At 40.3% G+C, this 18066-nt stretch overlaps 1 protein-coding gene across 1 annotated transcript in view; it reads right to left on the bottom strand.

Moving 5' to 3' along the window:
- Nucleotides 1–11342: 11342 nt before the first annotated feature.
- The window catches only part of map2k5 (mitogen-activated protein kinase kinase 5), a 68432-nt gene continuing 61708 nt past the window's right edge, over nt 11343–18066 (bottom strand). Inside the window, exon 22 of the mRNA XM_084082519.1 lies at nt 11343–13134. Within this exon, the coding sequence (XP_083938645.1) occupies nt 13027–13134 (108 nt within the window). The 3' untranslated portion in view covers nt 11343–13026. The remainder of the gene's footprint in view (nt 13135–18066) is intronic.

Genomic DNA, 18066 nt, shown 5'->3' with positions numbered 1-18066 from the left:
CCCAAAATGATTGGCCTAAAAAGGAAAAAAGTCTTGAGGTTTGTTAGAGCGCACGGATAACCTCCATCCTCCAAGACTCCAGCGAGCTGAATGGTGAACTGACAGAACAGTGACCACATGGCAGCTCCTCTCCTCCTCACTGTACAAATGACCGCTAGACTAATAGCAAGGCACACCCACTTAACGTGCACTCTGTTTAACCACTTTGTGTCCGGGCTCCAAGAGCAACAGTCACACTTGATCTATTATAGGTTACTAAAGTCAACACAAAATAAGTAAGACATGATAGGAAATTTGACCCGGTAGATTATTCAGTCATGCATGGCCCTAATAAATAATAATATTTTAGTATCTATTAAAATCAGTGTCCGTTTGTGTCTGTGCTGCTTTAATAATTCATATCAGCGTTACGCAAAACGGAGGGGAAACATACCAAAGCTAAATATCGCAGAAGGCACAAAAGACTAAAATGACACCGAGGGTGCATCATTTATCAAGTTACACACGACCATCTGTTAGGCTTCTTGTGGACACGCAAATCAATTTGAGGCTTCCTTCCACGCCTTGTATTTTTGAGGCTGGCGCATGCTTTTGTTCGTGTGTCAAATAATTCGACATGTTTTAATTCATTGGTTCTCAAAGTGGGGTCCGGGTCCCTCAGGGGTCCTGGGGGGGGGGGGGTCCCCAGCAAAATAATTTTAACCACTTAATCACAATAATTTTAACCACTTAATATCATTTATATGTTGGCTATTCAAAAATAGCAGATCTACAATCTCACAGCATGTCACTTCGTGCCGCGCTGCGAGCTTACATCTGCTATTTTCTTTTTTAACATTATTGAAAAATCTTGAATCATTTTACATTTTTAAACAAATCTTCTCTTCTGGGTGTCCCTGGCTGGCACAAAGCATTTTCAGATTGGGGTCTGCGGCCAAATATATATCAATTTGGGGGTACTTGGCACGAAAATGTTTGAGAACTATACTGTTTTAAATCACACACTGCGTTTTCCTCTCAGACCGTGCAATGGAAATGGACGGAATCTACGATGAGCTGATAAAATGCCCTCAGGCAAGTCAAATGCCACCCACAGCCCCACACATTTCTTCCTATCCAAACGCATGAGCCCAATAATCTGTGAGCTGAGAGGTAATGTTTAGTGGGCCTTTAGGCTACATAACGAGGCCAGATTACACAAACAGTGATGCATACAGCAATAGTCTGAGATAAGTGAACCCAATATGCCACTTTTACGACCGTATTAACTATTAATAACCGGATCAATGCCTCATCGGTTAACCTCACTAAAGTCTCGTCCGGTAGAAGCTATTAATACCTGGAACAGGTTGATCCAGGCTGTGCGCCGTCAGATTAGCGAACACTGTTTTCCATCTCTGTCATTTGTGGCTGAACAATAGCCGATCGTGCATGTGATTCAACCGAAACGATTTTTAAAAAAGCACAATTAGGCCTATATGAATGTTTGTGCAAGAATGATACACTATAACGCATAATTCCAGACGAAATTCCAGACGAAAATACAATGACTTCTCTCATCAGGTCCATGTTATGCAGTCCACAGGTGCAGACTGCAGTAGACCGAGCCAGCCTATGCATCAGTAATACACACCAACACAGGATAACTGATGCCTCACTGAACTGGACATTAGCCTACTAATCGGTCTTCTCCTGAAATTGCAAAACAAAAAAGAAGGAATAAAAAGGGTATAAAATCTGACCGTGTAGGCCTACATTTGTTATTTAGAAATCTGACGGGAAAGAACTGAGCAAATCACATTTCCATAACTTTATGTCAAGTCTATTTGGTTAATTGATAGACGATCGAAAGTGACACAAGGTGTAGGTGGATGTTCATTGTTCACGTCTGGGACGCATACACAATGAACCCGCTGTCACAGCCTCAGTCGTTGCTGTCGGGGCATGCAGAAACCTTGTATCTCCATGTATTTCGTAAGATAACGCCCTACTCCATCATACAAGAGTGTCACACAAAAGTAGTGAAAAAAGCACAATGCTTCCGTGGTGGATGCCTTCTGCAGAGCATATAGATCGGCTATTTTCACTATATTATTTTAAGGAGACGATTTTGGACATACGAGGTTTCCACCACGACAGCGACCGACGCGATGTCCAGGTTGAAAGTTGCACTGCGTTTGCCCCGCGACACACATGCACTATGGTCTCAGGTAGCGCACTGTTCTGTTCCATCAGCTTATCTCCCTGCAATATTGATGGAGAAAAGGGAGCCTCGCTGAACCCGATATAAGCACCAACCTCTCCTCTTTCACCATCAAGAGGCTTTCCTCCAGCCCAACAATAATTACAATTTTATACTGTAATTATTCCTCTCTTTTTAATTATTTAGACCACCGACTGAATGGGCCATTGTCGCTGCTTATTCCAGAGAAACGTGAGCTCACGTGGCTCACAACACTCTCATTAGGGCGGGAGAACAGCGCAGCACGAGCTTTTAATTAGACGTTTCAGCGGTAATTTTAGGCGCGCTCTCTCTATTACTGTTGGATACACATGAATGACGGCTTTTTAAAAGAGCAAATTACCTGCGCCCTCATTTATATGCATCCAATTGTTTAAACAAACCTTCCCTAAAATATTAATGTGTGTTGGGTTTTAAGTCATTAGAATTCCAAACTCACGAGGTGAACCCAGACCTAATAGAATATTCAAGACGTGGGTGCACTGGCATAGGCCTTTTGACAGGTAGGCTAATAGTAGGCCTACTAAACGTTTAATTTCTGTTACATATTAGTTTTTTTTTCTTTCCGAAATGGCATACAGTAGTCATGACATTTGATAAATTCAAGGATATTTTGGCTATTAGACAATTAATGAATTGTCTACCAGCCCAGTCCGGGGGCTGTGACTTTTTCTTTGGCTACAGCAACTTAGGTATAGCCTATGCATTGCTAGCTATATTTAGGTTTTCCATAGGCCATGGTAGGCCTATGTTCTTTCGAGGACAACATGGGATGCTTATGAAATAATCTGAGTCAATAAAAGGAGCTTCAAAAGGCCATTGAGGCAATTAACGCCAAAATAGTGCCTCCTGCGTGTTAGATTGAATAGGCTACACCTTGTCTGACAACTTCCCGGTCTTTTTCTATGCAAAGTTGTATAGGCCTACTATGGCTATACATCTATAATAGCCACAGAGCAGCCAAAATGCCCGGCCTGCAAAAGCATCCCATTTGCGCAATAAAAGCACGCATAACTGCGTTCTGTGGCCAGTTACATTCTGTCATATTATATGGGAAGATAAATCAAGTCCAGCTAAATCAGGACAGGTTTAATAACAGCAGCAATTGAGACCAAATGTTTTATAATTAACAGTTGTATCAGCACCCTATAAAACCATGACCCCAATAAATTCAATTTTAGAGACCAATCAATCCTCTTCTTAGGCGATAGACCTATTGATCCATCCTTGCTCAGCGCTCTTAAACGGTTTTCCCGTATCCTTTTTGTTTCCAGTGAAAAGAACATTTCGATTACACTTTTTATTGGGCAAGGATTGCTCTGAGAGGGAGGCATTGGCTCGAAAATTAAACGGTGACATTTTAATTACAGGACATTGATAAAGGGATTCTGGGTAATGGCTGTGTACAGGGCGACCACTCATTGTCCCGCCTGATGCGCTAATCAACTTGGACTGCTCTGTAAAAAGGTCACCGGCCGATACAATGCGGAGGCGTTACCTCTGTGGCAAATGGGAATATGAAATGAAGACGCATCCCCAAACAATATGCGGTCAATATCCCCACGGAAAAGCCCACAAAATTTCGTTTGCGACACATTGGTATAGGTCAAATTTAACATAGCAATAGATCATTCGATCACCATGTAATTTTTATTTCAGCAACAATTTACGTGTTAAAAACAGGTATTTTATCCCTATATCAATTTTCACTTTCTCCTAATAGGCTAGAACTGAACTTGGCATCAAATCAAGTGGAGGCCCATTGGAATGATGTCGCTATAAAGCCATTCAGACCATTCTAGTCGCTGTTAACAATGACATCAGAAAACAGGATTTCTGTGCACTCAAAGGACCCATAATTTTCAAAACAACATTGGAGGGAGCATGATTCAAATTATTAACACAATTGTGTTATGTAATGACACAAAAAGACACCTTACACAAAATGTGTGTTGGCAAAAACAAGACATGGATGTGTTAGCCTATCTTTTTTAGACAACTCTATTAATGATCCACCACCGATGCAATCCCATCTGCATACCCCAAGCAGCCTAATGTACAGTTAGAAATGAGTGCCATTATTCAGCCATATAAGTCCATTCAATTGGGAGCTATTTCATGGACAAACGCCCAAGTAGAATCATATCAGGGAATAAAGACTAATTTGAAATTTGAAAAGTATTCTCCTCTCAAAAGTGTAGTAGGCTACATAATAGTTGAGCAGTTTGAGGGGCACATTTTCAACCCTGTTTCCACTTTCCACTGAAGGACACTTCAGTCACAAAATGTTCCCCAACACACACTTGCTTATAAAAACTAAGAAGGCTATTACTAGTAGGCCACTGGAAGGACCTTTCACAAGACTGTATTCAAATTCATAGCATACTGTATCCTTGCATTGTTTCACTAAACAATAATTACAAACTAAATGTACATTGACGTTTCTGTCCCATTTTTATGTTTGCTACTGTATTTTGTAAAAAAAAATGTGGTCTCCTATCTGAATACACAATAATTGCCATCAGAAATGTGCAATAATAATATAGTTTATAAATATTAAACACGGTTTCATTGCAAGACAATGCAAGGTATTTCCTTCACAGAAATGAACATTCTGAATGTATAGGTACTAACTTGTCTTGCTTTCAGACTTAATGAAATCACTCTGCTGTGAGACATGTAAAAAGGCATCAAACCAGCCTAAAATAATTCTGCTTCATTATGAGCATGGATTACTTTGCAGTTCCTCTGATTAATTATATGAGCAAATACTTCTGCTTGGTAAGATGGTAGTTACACAAAAGAATCAGTATAAAGGTTTGGGGCTAATATACCAGCCAGTGTTCTTGTCAAAGTATGCTCAGTTAATCATGTGTTCCACACTGCAGAGAAATAAAATGTAAAAAGGGACAACATTGCTGGAACAAAACTTAAATCTGCTTTGTGTGATACAACATGGCCTGAAAATAATTATCTACATTCATGTATTGTTTTTGGGCTGACGCTAAACTCCTATAAGACAAGCTAAGCTCCCCTCTCTAAGCTGCTCTCAGATCTGTTGAAACACATTGTCTCCCCTCTGCTGCTCAAAATGTGATTGGGCAATTCAGTAATTTTCTTTTTCAAAATCAGCTATTTGAGCCGAGTCTCTTAAAGCACACTATATTGAAAAAACAGACAGACCATGGATCCTGGTGAATTATTGGGAAGAGGTAAAAGGAAAGATCAGTGAGACCAACAACCATTGCATACATTTCATGCAAAGCATTTCTGCCATCTTTTTAACACTGTTGGCTGTCTCTTAGACCCGGTCAATTTTAATGGGTGTACTGTACATCTTGATGTGAAGAATATGTTACGTTTTTATACTTTTTACGGCATGCCTCTGCAAGAGCTTATTCATCTATGTGTGTCTGGAACTAATCTTACAAACGGTTGGGCCGATCAGCGCCAAACTTTGTATGCATGCTGCCAGTAGAAGTACCTTCCTTACATAAATTAACTTTCTCATGTGTTTTATACATTTTGAAATGTATAACTTTAATTTCATAGAAGCTTCAAGGCGGCTCTGACCTTGCTGAAACCGTGCCCAAATCTGGTGTCATACATCATAGATGACAGAGTCAACTGACGTCAGATGACTGATGTCACAGGCTGGCAGCATGCAGTCTGAGATCAACACTGGAGCCACTTCATTCCATGTGACCCACATGATTCTTTTTGAGTGGTGCCGAAGGCAACCACTCCTATACGTGGCTTTGTCCGTGTGTCTGTATGTATGTATGTATGTATGTCTGTGTCCACAAACATTGATGACAACATCAATACGGGGGTCAATACGGGGCTCATCAAAGGCACCACTCACTTCACACAGGGTGTGATTTTTCTTTCTTTTTTTACTGATGTACCTTGCCTTCACTGTATGACTTGACTCTGCGGCCAAAAACCTTATGGTCTTATTTGATCCCATGCAGCCTAAACCTTTTTTTGATTGAGAGCCACGTTAACAAACTTGCTCAGAAATCATCATCTCAGACATGTGCAGGATCAGATACATTTTACATTTTAAATGCACCAAAATCATCATACATTATTGTAATAATAACTCTTTAATTGAAGACACTCAAGTGTTTTAGGATTGATTTTAAGATTTTACTGATTACTTTTAAGGCACTTCATGGCGTGGCCCCATTTTTGAGTTATTAACCTCTTATGAGAACGGTGCGCAGCCTGGGTCCTCAGGCAGGATCCTGCTGGTTGTTCCTGAGTCGAGGCTGAAGACAAAGGGTGACCGTGCCTTTCCTGTCATGGTCCGTCATCTCTGGAACGACCTGCCTGAGGAGCTCAGAATGGCTAAATCGGTGTCTACTTTTAAATGCCTTGTTAAAATGTACTTTTTAACAAAAGGTCTTTCGATAACTTAACATTTTGAAATGTTTGGTTCATTGCTGTTCTTATTACTTACAACTTCACAAATGTTACACATATGTTTTTATAGTTATTTTTTTTTTCTCCTTTCAGTTTTATGTAAAGCACTTTGCAACTTTGTTTTAATGAGTGTTTTATAAATACTTTGTATTGTTATTATATTAGTATCTCAAAAAGTAGCTGGCCAAAACAGAGCAGAGAGGTGCTGGTTCCTGTTCCCGTTGAAATTAAACTCCAGACAGACTTGACAGTCAAGGGTCAAAGTCAAAGAATATTAATGATGGAAATTAATATATCTCATAGTATATACTGTAGGAGGTGGTGGAAGACTAATGATTCAAGAGGTGGGTTTGTAACTGGAAGGTCAATGGGTTCAAATCCTTGGCATGCCTGAGGAAGACTGCACTTGAAGACAGTGAATGAATTGGGAAGCTTCTAATGAGCAACCAAGTGAGATTCTGTGGATTTTCTCCTTGTGTATAATCTCAATGGGGACATCTCAAGATGACCCATAAGTAATTGTGACAAACATTTGTATTCTAATCTAACCTGCATATTAGTATATGCAGAAACAGATAATCCTTAAAAGTCATTATCAGCCAATAGGAATTTGCCCCTGATGTGAGCTCAAGATAGAACAGTACAAAGGAAAGTGGCGCTCAGTGGAGTGTGAATCTCCATCAGGACGCACGACCCAATAATAATACTTACAATATCTGATGCAGTAACATTATACTGTATCTCTCATCATCTGTCTGTCGGTGTCTGGTGTGTTTGCACACATCATAGGTGCTGTGTGGAAGAGACAGACAGCAATCTTTATAAACGTGGTGTAAGAGATTCACTGGAAAAAATATATAATTTTTTACAGGATCAACTACGATGCAATAGAGTTTTATGGCAGAGAATTGTACTGTAGGCTACTGTAGATCCCATACGCTGGACAAACAGCTTGCAACCTATTGGCTAATTCAGTTCCCCAGCCTGCCGGACACAAATACCAAAGTCTGGAGGAGGGACGGTGGGTCTAACATTATGAATTCACAAATAAAATAGAAAGCATATAGAAGAAAGCCCCTTCAATTTGAAATCCCACACGGCCAATCAGAATGGAGTTTGGGTGAAAAACAACACTTCTCATGCAAACATACAATACCGTCTGAAATTGGAAAGAAGCAGCAACCAAAAATGGATGGACATCAGAGTTCTTCCAACTCAGTCACTCACAGGATTGTCCTTTGCCCGTGATGCTATTTCTTTCTGCTGCAGAAATCTTAGGGTTAGATATTCATCTAAGTTAAAACATTAGAGGCATCAGACAGAAACTTCACCAGATGGAAACTTCATGCATGAAATTAAAACATCCCAGGTAGCTGACAATACAATCTCATTGGAGATGGAGATTCATTAATTACAATGTTAGAAAGCTTGTCACATTTTGAGATGAACTTAAATAAAAATGAAGCAATCTGGATTGGTTGTCATCAATTTCAACTCAAACTTGGGTGACCTGGGTAAACCAAACATTGTGTCTGTTCATAGAGGTTTAGCTGTTCAACCAAAATGTTGCATAAGGAATTCCCAATTTTATTTGCATCACACAAATACTTTGCTGAACATCTGGTATTCATCATGGTATTTGTGTTTACCAAAACACAATACATTATTTTACAATTTGAACCCTATACTTCATAGATGGGGAGCCCAGGGGTCTATACTTGACCCACTCCTTTTCTCATTCTACACGCCATCTCTTTGCAGAAAATAGCTGATCTATAAGTTCACAACATGTAGCATTGTAACGTGTTGGGAGCTTGTAGATCTGATATTTTCGCCAAATGTTTGTTTCATATGCGCTTGATAGGAATGATAGGGTTCAAGTGGTTACAGTGGCTATGGCCAGCTTTATGTAAAGTGGTTATATGTCCCACATGTGGAATAATCATATACAATAGTCGAACTTGTCCAACAATAACACAAATTAGCATAATAGACATACATTTGGTATGATACAAAAATACATGATATTGGTTGTACACAACTTTTTGGAGTTCCACCTTGATGGATTACAAATATCATTTAACTGTTACGAATATTTTATAGCATTTTGTATGGTCATTCCCAAACATAAGATTACAGTATATACCGTAAGGAAAAGTGCAAAAAGAGAGAGAAAACAATGGTGCATCGCTTAGAGCAGTAATACACAAACTGTGGGTCTGGATCAAACAAAAGTTGTAGGACATATCTATTGGGTCATGGAATTATGTTTACAGCAACATTAGAATGGCAAAGCAATTATAAGAGCTAAGTAATGAAAACATATTTAGTTAAATGTAAGAATTGAGCAATTTCTCTGTTTTTAAACTTAACATGGACTTCTTTATGAATTGTAAAACCCTGCTTGGCTTTGGTGTGCCTTGATCCCTTTCTTTAGCGTTTAATAATTTAAAAACCTGGCTGTTTGTCAGTAGTCAAACAATTAATTGTCAATTAATGATCATGAATAAATACTACATTGGGTTGGGTCACGAGACTCATGACAAGCATGGATCAATATGGCTGAAAACGTTTCAAAGAGTGGCAAGTGATAGCACTGAAATATGGATTATATATAAAACCACACACTTGTGTGCAGATAATGCTGAATGAACAGAGATGTTGACGGTGAAGTTATACACAGCCGTCACAATATTGAGGCTATCAGCCGGATAAAGATACATGGCACTAAATCATAATCCTATTTGGGTGACTATCGTTACCTTTGTTTACATAAATTCGCATCAATGCTAACTTAATCATAATAATAATTGTATTTTGTAGGGGAATCGAAAAACAAAACTTTTGCCACCTTAATATCTAGCTTTGCAATTTGACACAGGAAGATTGAGACATTTTTCTTTAGTCTTCACTTCTGCCGTTACATCTGAAAGCCACTTATCTATGCAGAACCATGGACAGAGCCTTTATTTATAAACATTCTAATTTGTCCTGTAGGGAAGGAAAGCTACATCAAAAGCTGATCACCACTAACAAGGCCCCTGCTGGTTGTGTTAACTCCTGAGAAAACAGCATTACATTTTTTCCATTAACAAAAATAAAATAAAGTGCACTCCTCGGAGGGAAGCTCTCCGCCAGGCTGGGTTGGCTAGCCATGGCCCGCAATTCATTTTAAGTAACTCATAGCCAATTGGAATGGAATATAAAAAATCTGACAGATACATCCTACACACATGACTCCAGAGATAATGTGTACCGATTTGTAAGAGCTTTGGACAAAATCTGTAGGAGTAGTAACAAAAAGTGTGTTCAAGAAAATGCTTGAAGAAAATATTGTTTGGCACATCATGATCCAAGGAATCTAGTGAATTTTGTATTTTATACGGTTCGAGATATAGGCCGAAACGTGAAAAGACTTGTTATAGCGCCACCATGAGGCCAATATGAAAGATTTGGGGCAGCGGTTCTTCCATGGCCTACTGGGGGAGTGCGTGCAAAGTTTCACGCTTATCAGTCCAGTGGTGCAGGAGATTAGCTGTTCAGAGATGGACAGACAAACACACACACAGACACAGGGCAAAAACATAATCTCAGGGCTTTGGCCATCCGGCCTGGTGGAAATAATATATTAAAATTGCCTGTGAACATTCTGTTGACTGATCTGAAAAGGTTCAAGTTAGACACTCTAACCTGCAATAACTTTATTGTGATAAAACAAACTACTATCTTTAAACTGCCTGGAAGGAATGGGGAAAAAAGCGAAAAATAGTAGTATTTGTTTTCATCCGTTTTCATATAAAAATGGTATCCGTTGTGTCAGTGTACTGCAAAATTATATTTGATAGTCTACATAATAAATTATACATATATTGGGTGAAACCTTCCCTCCCTATTGCAGTTGAGTTGTCTATCTGACCCGAGCACAGGACAAGAGCGCTATGGAGAATAGCAAGAATAACAGAATAAAGTTTCCTCTGAGAAGTAGGGTTGGTCTGTGATAATAAATGTGCCCATAAATCTGTTAAAAGTTTTTTTGCTCAATTACCAGCCCATTCTGAAAATAAATGAATAAAAATGTGAATAACTGATATAACTGAATGCCCCAATAGGATATGCCAATAGCAGCACTCAGTTGAAGTCAGATCCTCAATTAGTAGGTGGCCCACCTCCCGTTTCCACTTGTTGTTTTTGGTGAGCAGCTATCTTTCACATGAGCAGATCACGAGTATTCTCTACTGTGCTCATGGATTATTTTCAGATTCGTACATGTCGAATCTTGCGCCGGAAAAGTTGCGGGTGTCATGATCTCATCACTGCCGATTGAAGCTGGAGCCAATAAACACCCATGACTACTGCAGATTTAGAATAATTTATACCGGGAATTAATGCCGATTGTAACCATTCCCACTAAAGACAAAAGCCAGATGGTAGTGGGATTTTTTGTCCAGTGGGAAGGGGCTTAAGACAGGAAACAGTAGAGAGATGGGAAGAGACATGACAGCATCTGGAGTCAAACTCAGGGGTTCTCGACTCACAATCAGGGCCGCATTAACCGCGGAACTTAGTGGAACTGGCGTTCCACGGCCCGCAGCCTGCAGGGCCCTGTGAGAATTGTGTATTTCATTTTTGTGTATTTAAAGAAAAAATGTTGATTTATGTTGGTTAAATAGAACCGAAATCGACCGAATTAGACCCGAATTAGACCGAATTAGACCCGGAAAATTTCGCGCGCGCAGGTTGTGCGCATGCACGCGCGTGCGCGTCAAATTACGCGCCTGGGGGGGCTTTGATTTTGTGGTGTTCCACGGCCCTGAGGGGTCTTAATGCGGCCCTGCTCACAATGAGTATGCAGTCAGTGCCCTGACTGTGCCACCAGGCACCACAGAAAAACCTTTAAATTGACATGATTAGGTTTATGTTTTGTCCTTAAGTTAAAGACGATTAAGTTTAGGTATAAGGTTAAAAGGGGACGTACTTGTACATCAACCCGCCACACACTACAGAAACAGGAGATAGGTTCTTGCCCTATGGGCCACATGGCTTTGCAAGGCTTACTTACTATAAGGTTTAAATGATTATGTTTTGATATAAGGTTAAAGGGGGTTGTGTATAGTCATGAAGTTAGATATGGTTAAGTTTTGTGGTTTAGTTCACGTGAGATTGCGTGACCTCAAACTCCTGGATTCAGACCATGCATAATGGGAACACACGTACCCTCAGTATTTGCCAACACCCCTTCACCCCCCCCCTCCAAAAAAAAGGACCAAAAAAAAGGGAAAATGTGCTACATAAGTGAATGATAGCAGTTACTGAAATGAAGCCAAGATCAGCTTCACCAATACAGTCAAATTAAATTTCCAACAACTCTTTCCATTGCATTTAACATCAAGCATGGCTGCACAAACACATTAATGATGTGCAATAGAGGGGGAAGAAAAAGTCTTCCATTGAGACAAAAACCCCACCTCCATAGCCTTGCCAGTCTATTAAGATTGTTGTAAGATTGTTTGTCAATATCTCCCCATTCCACTTCTGTAACAGGCATGACTTCAGTTTTTCTCTCACAGAAAGAACACTGCAGTGTTCAAATACCACCATTCTTTCTTTACGTCTGTGCTGAGCGAAGGCAGGGTGTTCCTTGCATCAATAAAGAAGATGAGTCTGCAGGCCTGACTGGACCTACAGTACCATCCACTGCTAACCCACAAGTTTCACAATGATGGTTTGCAAGGCAGAGGAAAAAGAATACCAGGAGACCATGTTTATATTCTAGGTCAAAATTGGTCTAATATGAAAGGGAATATTAATTAAATCATTAACAGTAACTGTGGCAACTTTTACTTTGATGAGTTACAAAAAATATTTTTCAATGGAAGAATAGGCACACACATGTGGTTACACACAGGCACAAACCGTAACATTCACAAGAGATTCTGACTTTAAAGCACAAGTGGGTTATTTGGGATATCCTCTCTGGAAAAGAAAACCGTCAAGGTAATCTGAGTCAGGAATAGACAGGAATGCTCACCGCAAACCTTTCCATTCCCAAAGAATTTGGAGCCAGGAAACACATTGAAAAGGAGGTGCAGAGTTCAGTCCGGGTGCCAATTCACTGCACATTAAGCAAATATTTCAGTAAAAGGGTCCGTCGAATCCCAGTTCAAAGCATACAGTATACTGTATACTCCCCACCATGGTGGATTGCTGTCATGGAGAGCTTTGACGTAGAAAAATTCTCACATACTCCAAAATGTATCTGAAGCAATGTCTTTGCTTTAGTCCATGTGCATAAAGTCTGTTTTACAGTGCATATGGGCATACTTGACCCATGAACTCCGTGGCGTGTCCCAAGGACATCAGCATCCCTGGGCCTGCTGCGCTCGCCTCTCCTCCAGACACTGACAAACCCACTGTGACACCACCTCTGCATTGCCGTCGTTATATTGTATGATGAAGGAATGCTCCTAAAGTGAGACAGAGAGAAAGACCACGATGAAGTGTGATACCAACAAAACAAAACTCCTCTGACTTTGAATATTATATTCATAGTGGTCTATGGAAAATTCGGGCATCCTTGGAAAAGATAAATTGACATGATGCAGATAATAAACAAAACAAGTAATGAGCTTTCATAGACAAAAAGGAGATTATTGTCACAGATGGTTGACATGTTGACAAATGTTTTTCCATCTAATTGGCACAATGCACCCAAATATCTCTCAAAATTCTCAACAGAATAGAGCTTGATTTCTACAATGCTGGTTGTTGGCAATATATTTGGGGGGCATTAGGTAGGTTATAGAATGTTATCCTCTAACCGTAATGCAATGATGTGTTCACCCGTTGCTGATTGGAAGTTTATATTTGCTTTACCAATTTTTGGCAGAGTTCACTTGTTAAAATCCTAGTCTGAGGATCAGTAACATTATGGACTGAAACTAATTATGTCACATGAGATATCTCAATGACAAGAATCTAAATACAAAAACTCATCTGGGGGCCACAATCCAGACTTGAGCCCAAAGGTCAGAGAAGAGTCAGAGGTGAAAGTGGAGAAGCCTTGTAAATGAAACATGTGATCTGAGACTGAACCTTGAGTTCCATTTACTGTGTCTAGCAGTACAATTAAATAAACAGCACCACAGTCAGTCTGCGTGAATTGACTTGTCAGTACCGATTTGATTGATATTTGTTCTTCACAAAGTGTAGTAAAAACCCTTAATTGTATTGTACAATTGTATGTATAAATATTATATAAATAACATTATATACACTCAGGCAGACCTTTCAGTGATAGGACTGTGCTAGTATAGTCAAGCAAATGATGCACTCACAAAAATGTAAATGTAGGTTAGCAATGTCTCCTATTGATTGAACTTCACTCGCCAAGACAAATTACATTCATGAGAATGACATCATTACTTAGGTTATATTTGATTTGATATGTGGTGATGGGTGTTGTAGTAAGCCATTTCTTAGGCGATAACATTAAAGCTCCTGTGGCAGTGTCCAAATTGGCACACTGTTCTGTAAGACTAGAAATAAAGTAGGACAGACTGCCAGTTAAGGTCCACTATTTTCTCCCTGTGTCGTCCTTGTCTATTTGCTGCTGGACAGGCACATATGTTAAACTGAGTCTATGTATAGCCAATGTTGTATAATGTGGCAGAGATAAACAATTATCCATTGTGCAATTTGGGGCTCTTGACCTTCTGTACCAAAATAATTTGCCCTTTACTGTATTTATTTATGTATTTATTTCTTACTAATCACAACCTTGGTGTAAACAGGAAAGTTACTATAGCACTGAGTTTTTATTTGAATCTTAACTTCATTAAATATAAGCCTATCTAAATTAAAATGCTTGTACGTTTAACTTCCATTTGTTGACTAAGTTATCTGATTGCCTGACTTTTGGGACATAATGCTCTTATTTGAGAACATAGAAAATTGTATGTGATTAAACCAGAAGTACTTTCTTTCTCAACAGAAGGTGTTAATACATTCCAGTACATCCTAATCCTGTCCAGGACGTTGAGATTGTAAAAGACTGGGGTAGCCCCATCAATCCTGGTGTCCTTCTAATGTGTGGCTGGGGTTAACACAGTCTGAGGTTAATTACTCTCATATCAGCGAGCGAGTGTGTGTGTGTGTACACACACATGCATGTGTATGTGTGTCCGTATGACAGGGGTGAGGTGGATGCTTCTGGGTGCCCCTATGTTCTGGATACCCATCTCATCAATCATCCCCCTTGCCTCAGTAGAGAAGGGGACCGCAGGAAGGGGGGGAGAGAGACAGGGAGACAAGCCCAGAGTGATGTCTTTAATATCCAGCTCTCCACCTCTGCTCCAGAACCTAACCCGAACAGACCAACAACGTCTGATGGTATTTGACCCGAATGAGGGCACATGGCTATGGACTGCCATGCTACCTAGAGACAGACGCACGCACATGCACAATCCAGGCTGAGGTGCAAACACTGCATTAACATGTATGGGCCAGGTTCTTTACAGACTCCCTGTTAATCTAACACACAAGCTGCCTCTGGTGTCCTGTTCAAATGCAGACACACAATCTGACACTGACTGCAATAGTAGTATACGCTTCTGTGCCGTCTCTCTCAGACATGTGTAACCACTTTGATTCGAACCCGGGTCTCCCGCACGGGAAACCAAACATTTAACACTCAACCAAAGGAGAGCCCATCTGCCCAAGGGAGATATTAGGAATCTGTGTTACAGGCAGGTCTACTCTACAACATTCACCTCACTTTGACCTCCACCGCATCGGGACACCCATTGCGGGTCACGGAATCAATGTAACCACCTGGATTTGAACCACTAAATCTCCCCTGACCGATATTAGGATTATGGGGTACAGGCAGGGCTACTCTGCCACACATGGGCACAACGACAACGTTCCTTGTAGGAAGGAACAGGAACATAGCCCTCCAATAATTAAAACACCTCCATAGCTGAATTAAACATGTAAAGTGTAATGAGAGAGTTACAATGAATAAATACTCTTTACTTAGGTAATTTAAGGTATACGGGCTTACGTTTCTTGCGGTGCATGGGAGAGAGGTGAGATGGGGGAGGGACTCAGAGTATGGCTACATTAATCACCGTCTGGCCACATCAAACTGGCATAATCACCTGAATGCTCCACTCAAATAAAACTGGCCTTATCCCAGGGGAAATTCTACCTAACTCTTTAATTGTTTGGAGCCGTTGATAGGTCTTTTTAATGGAAGATTAATTTATGCGATTTTAAATAACTCTACTTATGATTAATCAGCTCTGGAAAAATTAAACAAGAGTTTGAGGCAATTATTACAAGAGACTGGTCGTCACCTCATTAGACTTGTTGGAAGGAACAAAATATATAGGTGTGTGTGTGTGTGTGTGTGTGTGTGTGTGTGTGTGTGTGTGTGTGTGTGTGTGTGTGTGTGTGTGTGTGTGTGTGTGTGTGTGTGTGTGTGCGCGCGCGCGCGCGTGCGTGTGTGTGTGACGGAGGGAGAGGGAGAAAGAACGGTTAGGTGAAGACAGAAAGAGTACGACAGAGAGAGAGAAAGGTGAAGAGGTAGGTGGAATAACTGGGTCTTTACAGATTTGCATGCTAATCACTAGCTCCCACTGGAATCTAAGTGGCATTGGTTTGTGTGCATAGATGTATGTGCATGTGTGTTCTAATCTCGGTGGGTAGGGGAAGGGGTAAATCTCTGGTTATGAATGTAACAATTGTGTTACAAACTTGTTTTCCCTAGAAACAGAGCTGTCCAAGCATCCAGTTCTCCTGTTTGCCATGTCCTTGGTATGGTCTTTTTGACATTACTTAAAATATGCTCGGTAACTTTTCTTCCTATAAGTGGTCAGTCTGGCCACTTATAGGAAGAAGAAATGACTGCAGACAACCTAGCACAGTGGTTCTCAAAGTAGGGTCCAGGGACACCCAGGGGTCCTTGGGGGTGGGGTTCCAGAAGGTCCCCAGCAAAGTGAGGAATAGATTAATTTCACTAATATTTCCCCCACTATTAGTTATTATTCAGAGATATTTCACTTTCAAACATGTTTGGGGTCATTTTAACATCTACTCTGGCTTATGTGAGAACCCCAGACAGTTTATAAGTTGCTTGATTCACTTTTTAGATATTAATTTGTATTAGACACGCCCCCTTTTTATACAAACCCATTGTAACTTCAAACTTCGTTTTAAACATGATAGATTCATTGTTTGTTTATTGTTATGTTTGAGTCAGAGTGACGTGGCCGTGGTCCTGCCTATATATGGGCATATAGGGTTTGTTTATGGTTATGTCTGAGTCAGTGATGTGGCCTGCCTGCTAGCCGGCCCGCCCTCACATTAGCCAATTTTAATATAGGATGACTATTCAGATCACAGGATTTCACTCTCTACTGTTCAGTAGTCTTCTCACCTTCAGTATACAGATGTAGAATTCTGTACTATATCTATACTATATCTCTTATGGGGGCACAAAATCTTCTCAAAGGAGGTGCAATAAATATAAAATATAAAATTTGTATGCACTACTCCTCCCACAGTTGTTGCGGCACACACACAAGAGATATGTCAAATTGACCGGCGATATGTTGTACAGTTTAATTTATATAAATCTATTAGTGAATACATTTTCCCACTGACTTTAATGGGAAAGTATTTTGATAGTCCATACCGTTTGGAATCGGCTTTCAAAGTTAGTGGGAGGAGCCTATTTGTCAGAAAATGTCAAAAATCCTTAACGAAACGTCCAACCAACCCCAAATTTGAATCACATGTCGAGGGTCATGTACTCAACGAATCGGCCTAAGAATTTCCACTTTGAACCATTGCGGGTGCCACAAATGTGCAAAATGTTTGATGCGCTTGATGTCGTAAAATTTGTGGGAGGAGCTTATTTCTTAGAAACAAAGCGGCATATATCACGAACGCAGGATCCGATCAGCACCAAATTTGAATCGTACGTCGCATGGCCTCCGACGCTATTCCTCTCTGCGTATTCCTCAGGTCCCGGTGGCCGCAACCCACGACTCGCGCCGGGGCAACTACACTTGCAACTTCCGAAATTGCGCCTTTCTAGTATTTAGTATTACTACTACTATTTACTAAACAGAGTACTTTAGTAGTACCTGAGATAGAGGCAGCAGAGGTACTGTAACTGTTTTTATTCTAAAAACACTGTTGTTTATATGATCAAACAACACAATTGTCCCTGTTAACTAATGTTACATCAAAATTTAGAGAACTGTGTCAGAGTAGCTGAGTGGGTAGAGTACTCGCCTTTGGACCAAAAGGTTCTGTGTTCAATCTCAGGCACCGGCAACTCAGTATGAGTAGCACGCTTGGGTAACCAACTCGTCCGTTCGGTACTGGGA

The sequence above is a fragment of the Gymnoscopelus microlampas genome (genome assembly GCF_963454915.1).
Source record: "Gymnoscopelus microlampas genome assembly, chromosome: 1".
In the NCBI taxonomy this organism is placed as follows: domain Eukaryota; kingdom Metazoa; phylum Chordata; class Actinopteri; order Myctophiformes; family Myctophidae; genus Gymnoscopelus; species Gymnoscopelus microlampas.
Note: the sequence above shows the minus strand (reverse complement) of the source record. Positions and strands in the feature narration are given on the sequence as shown.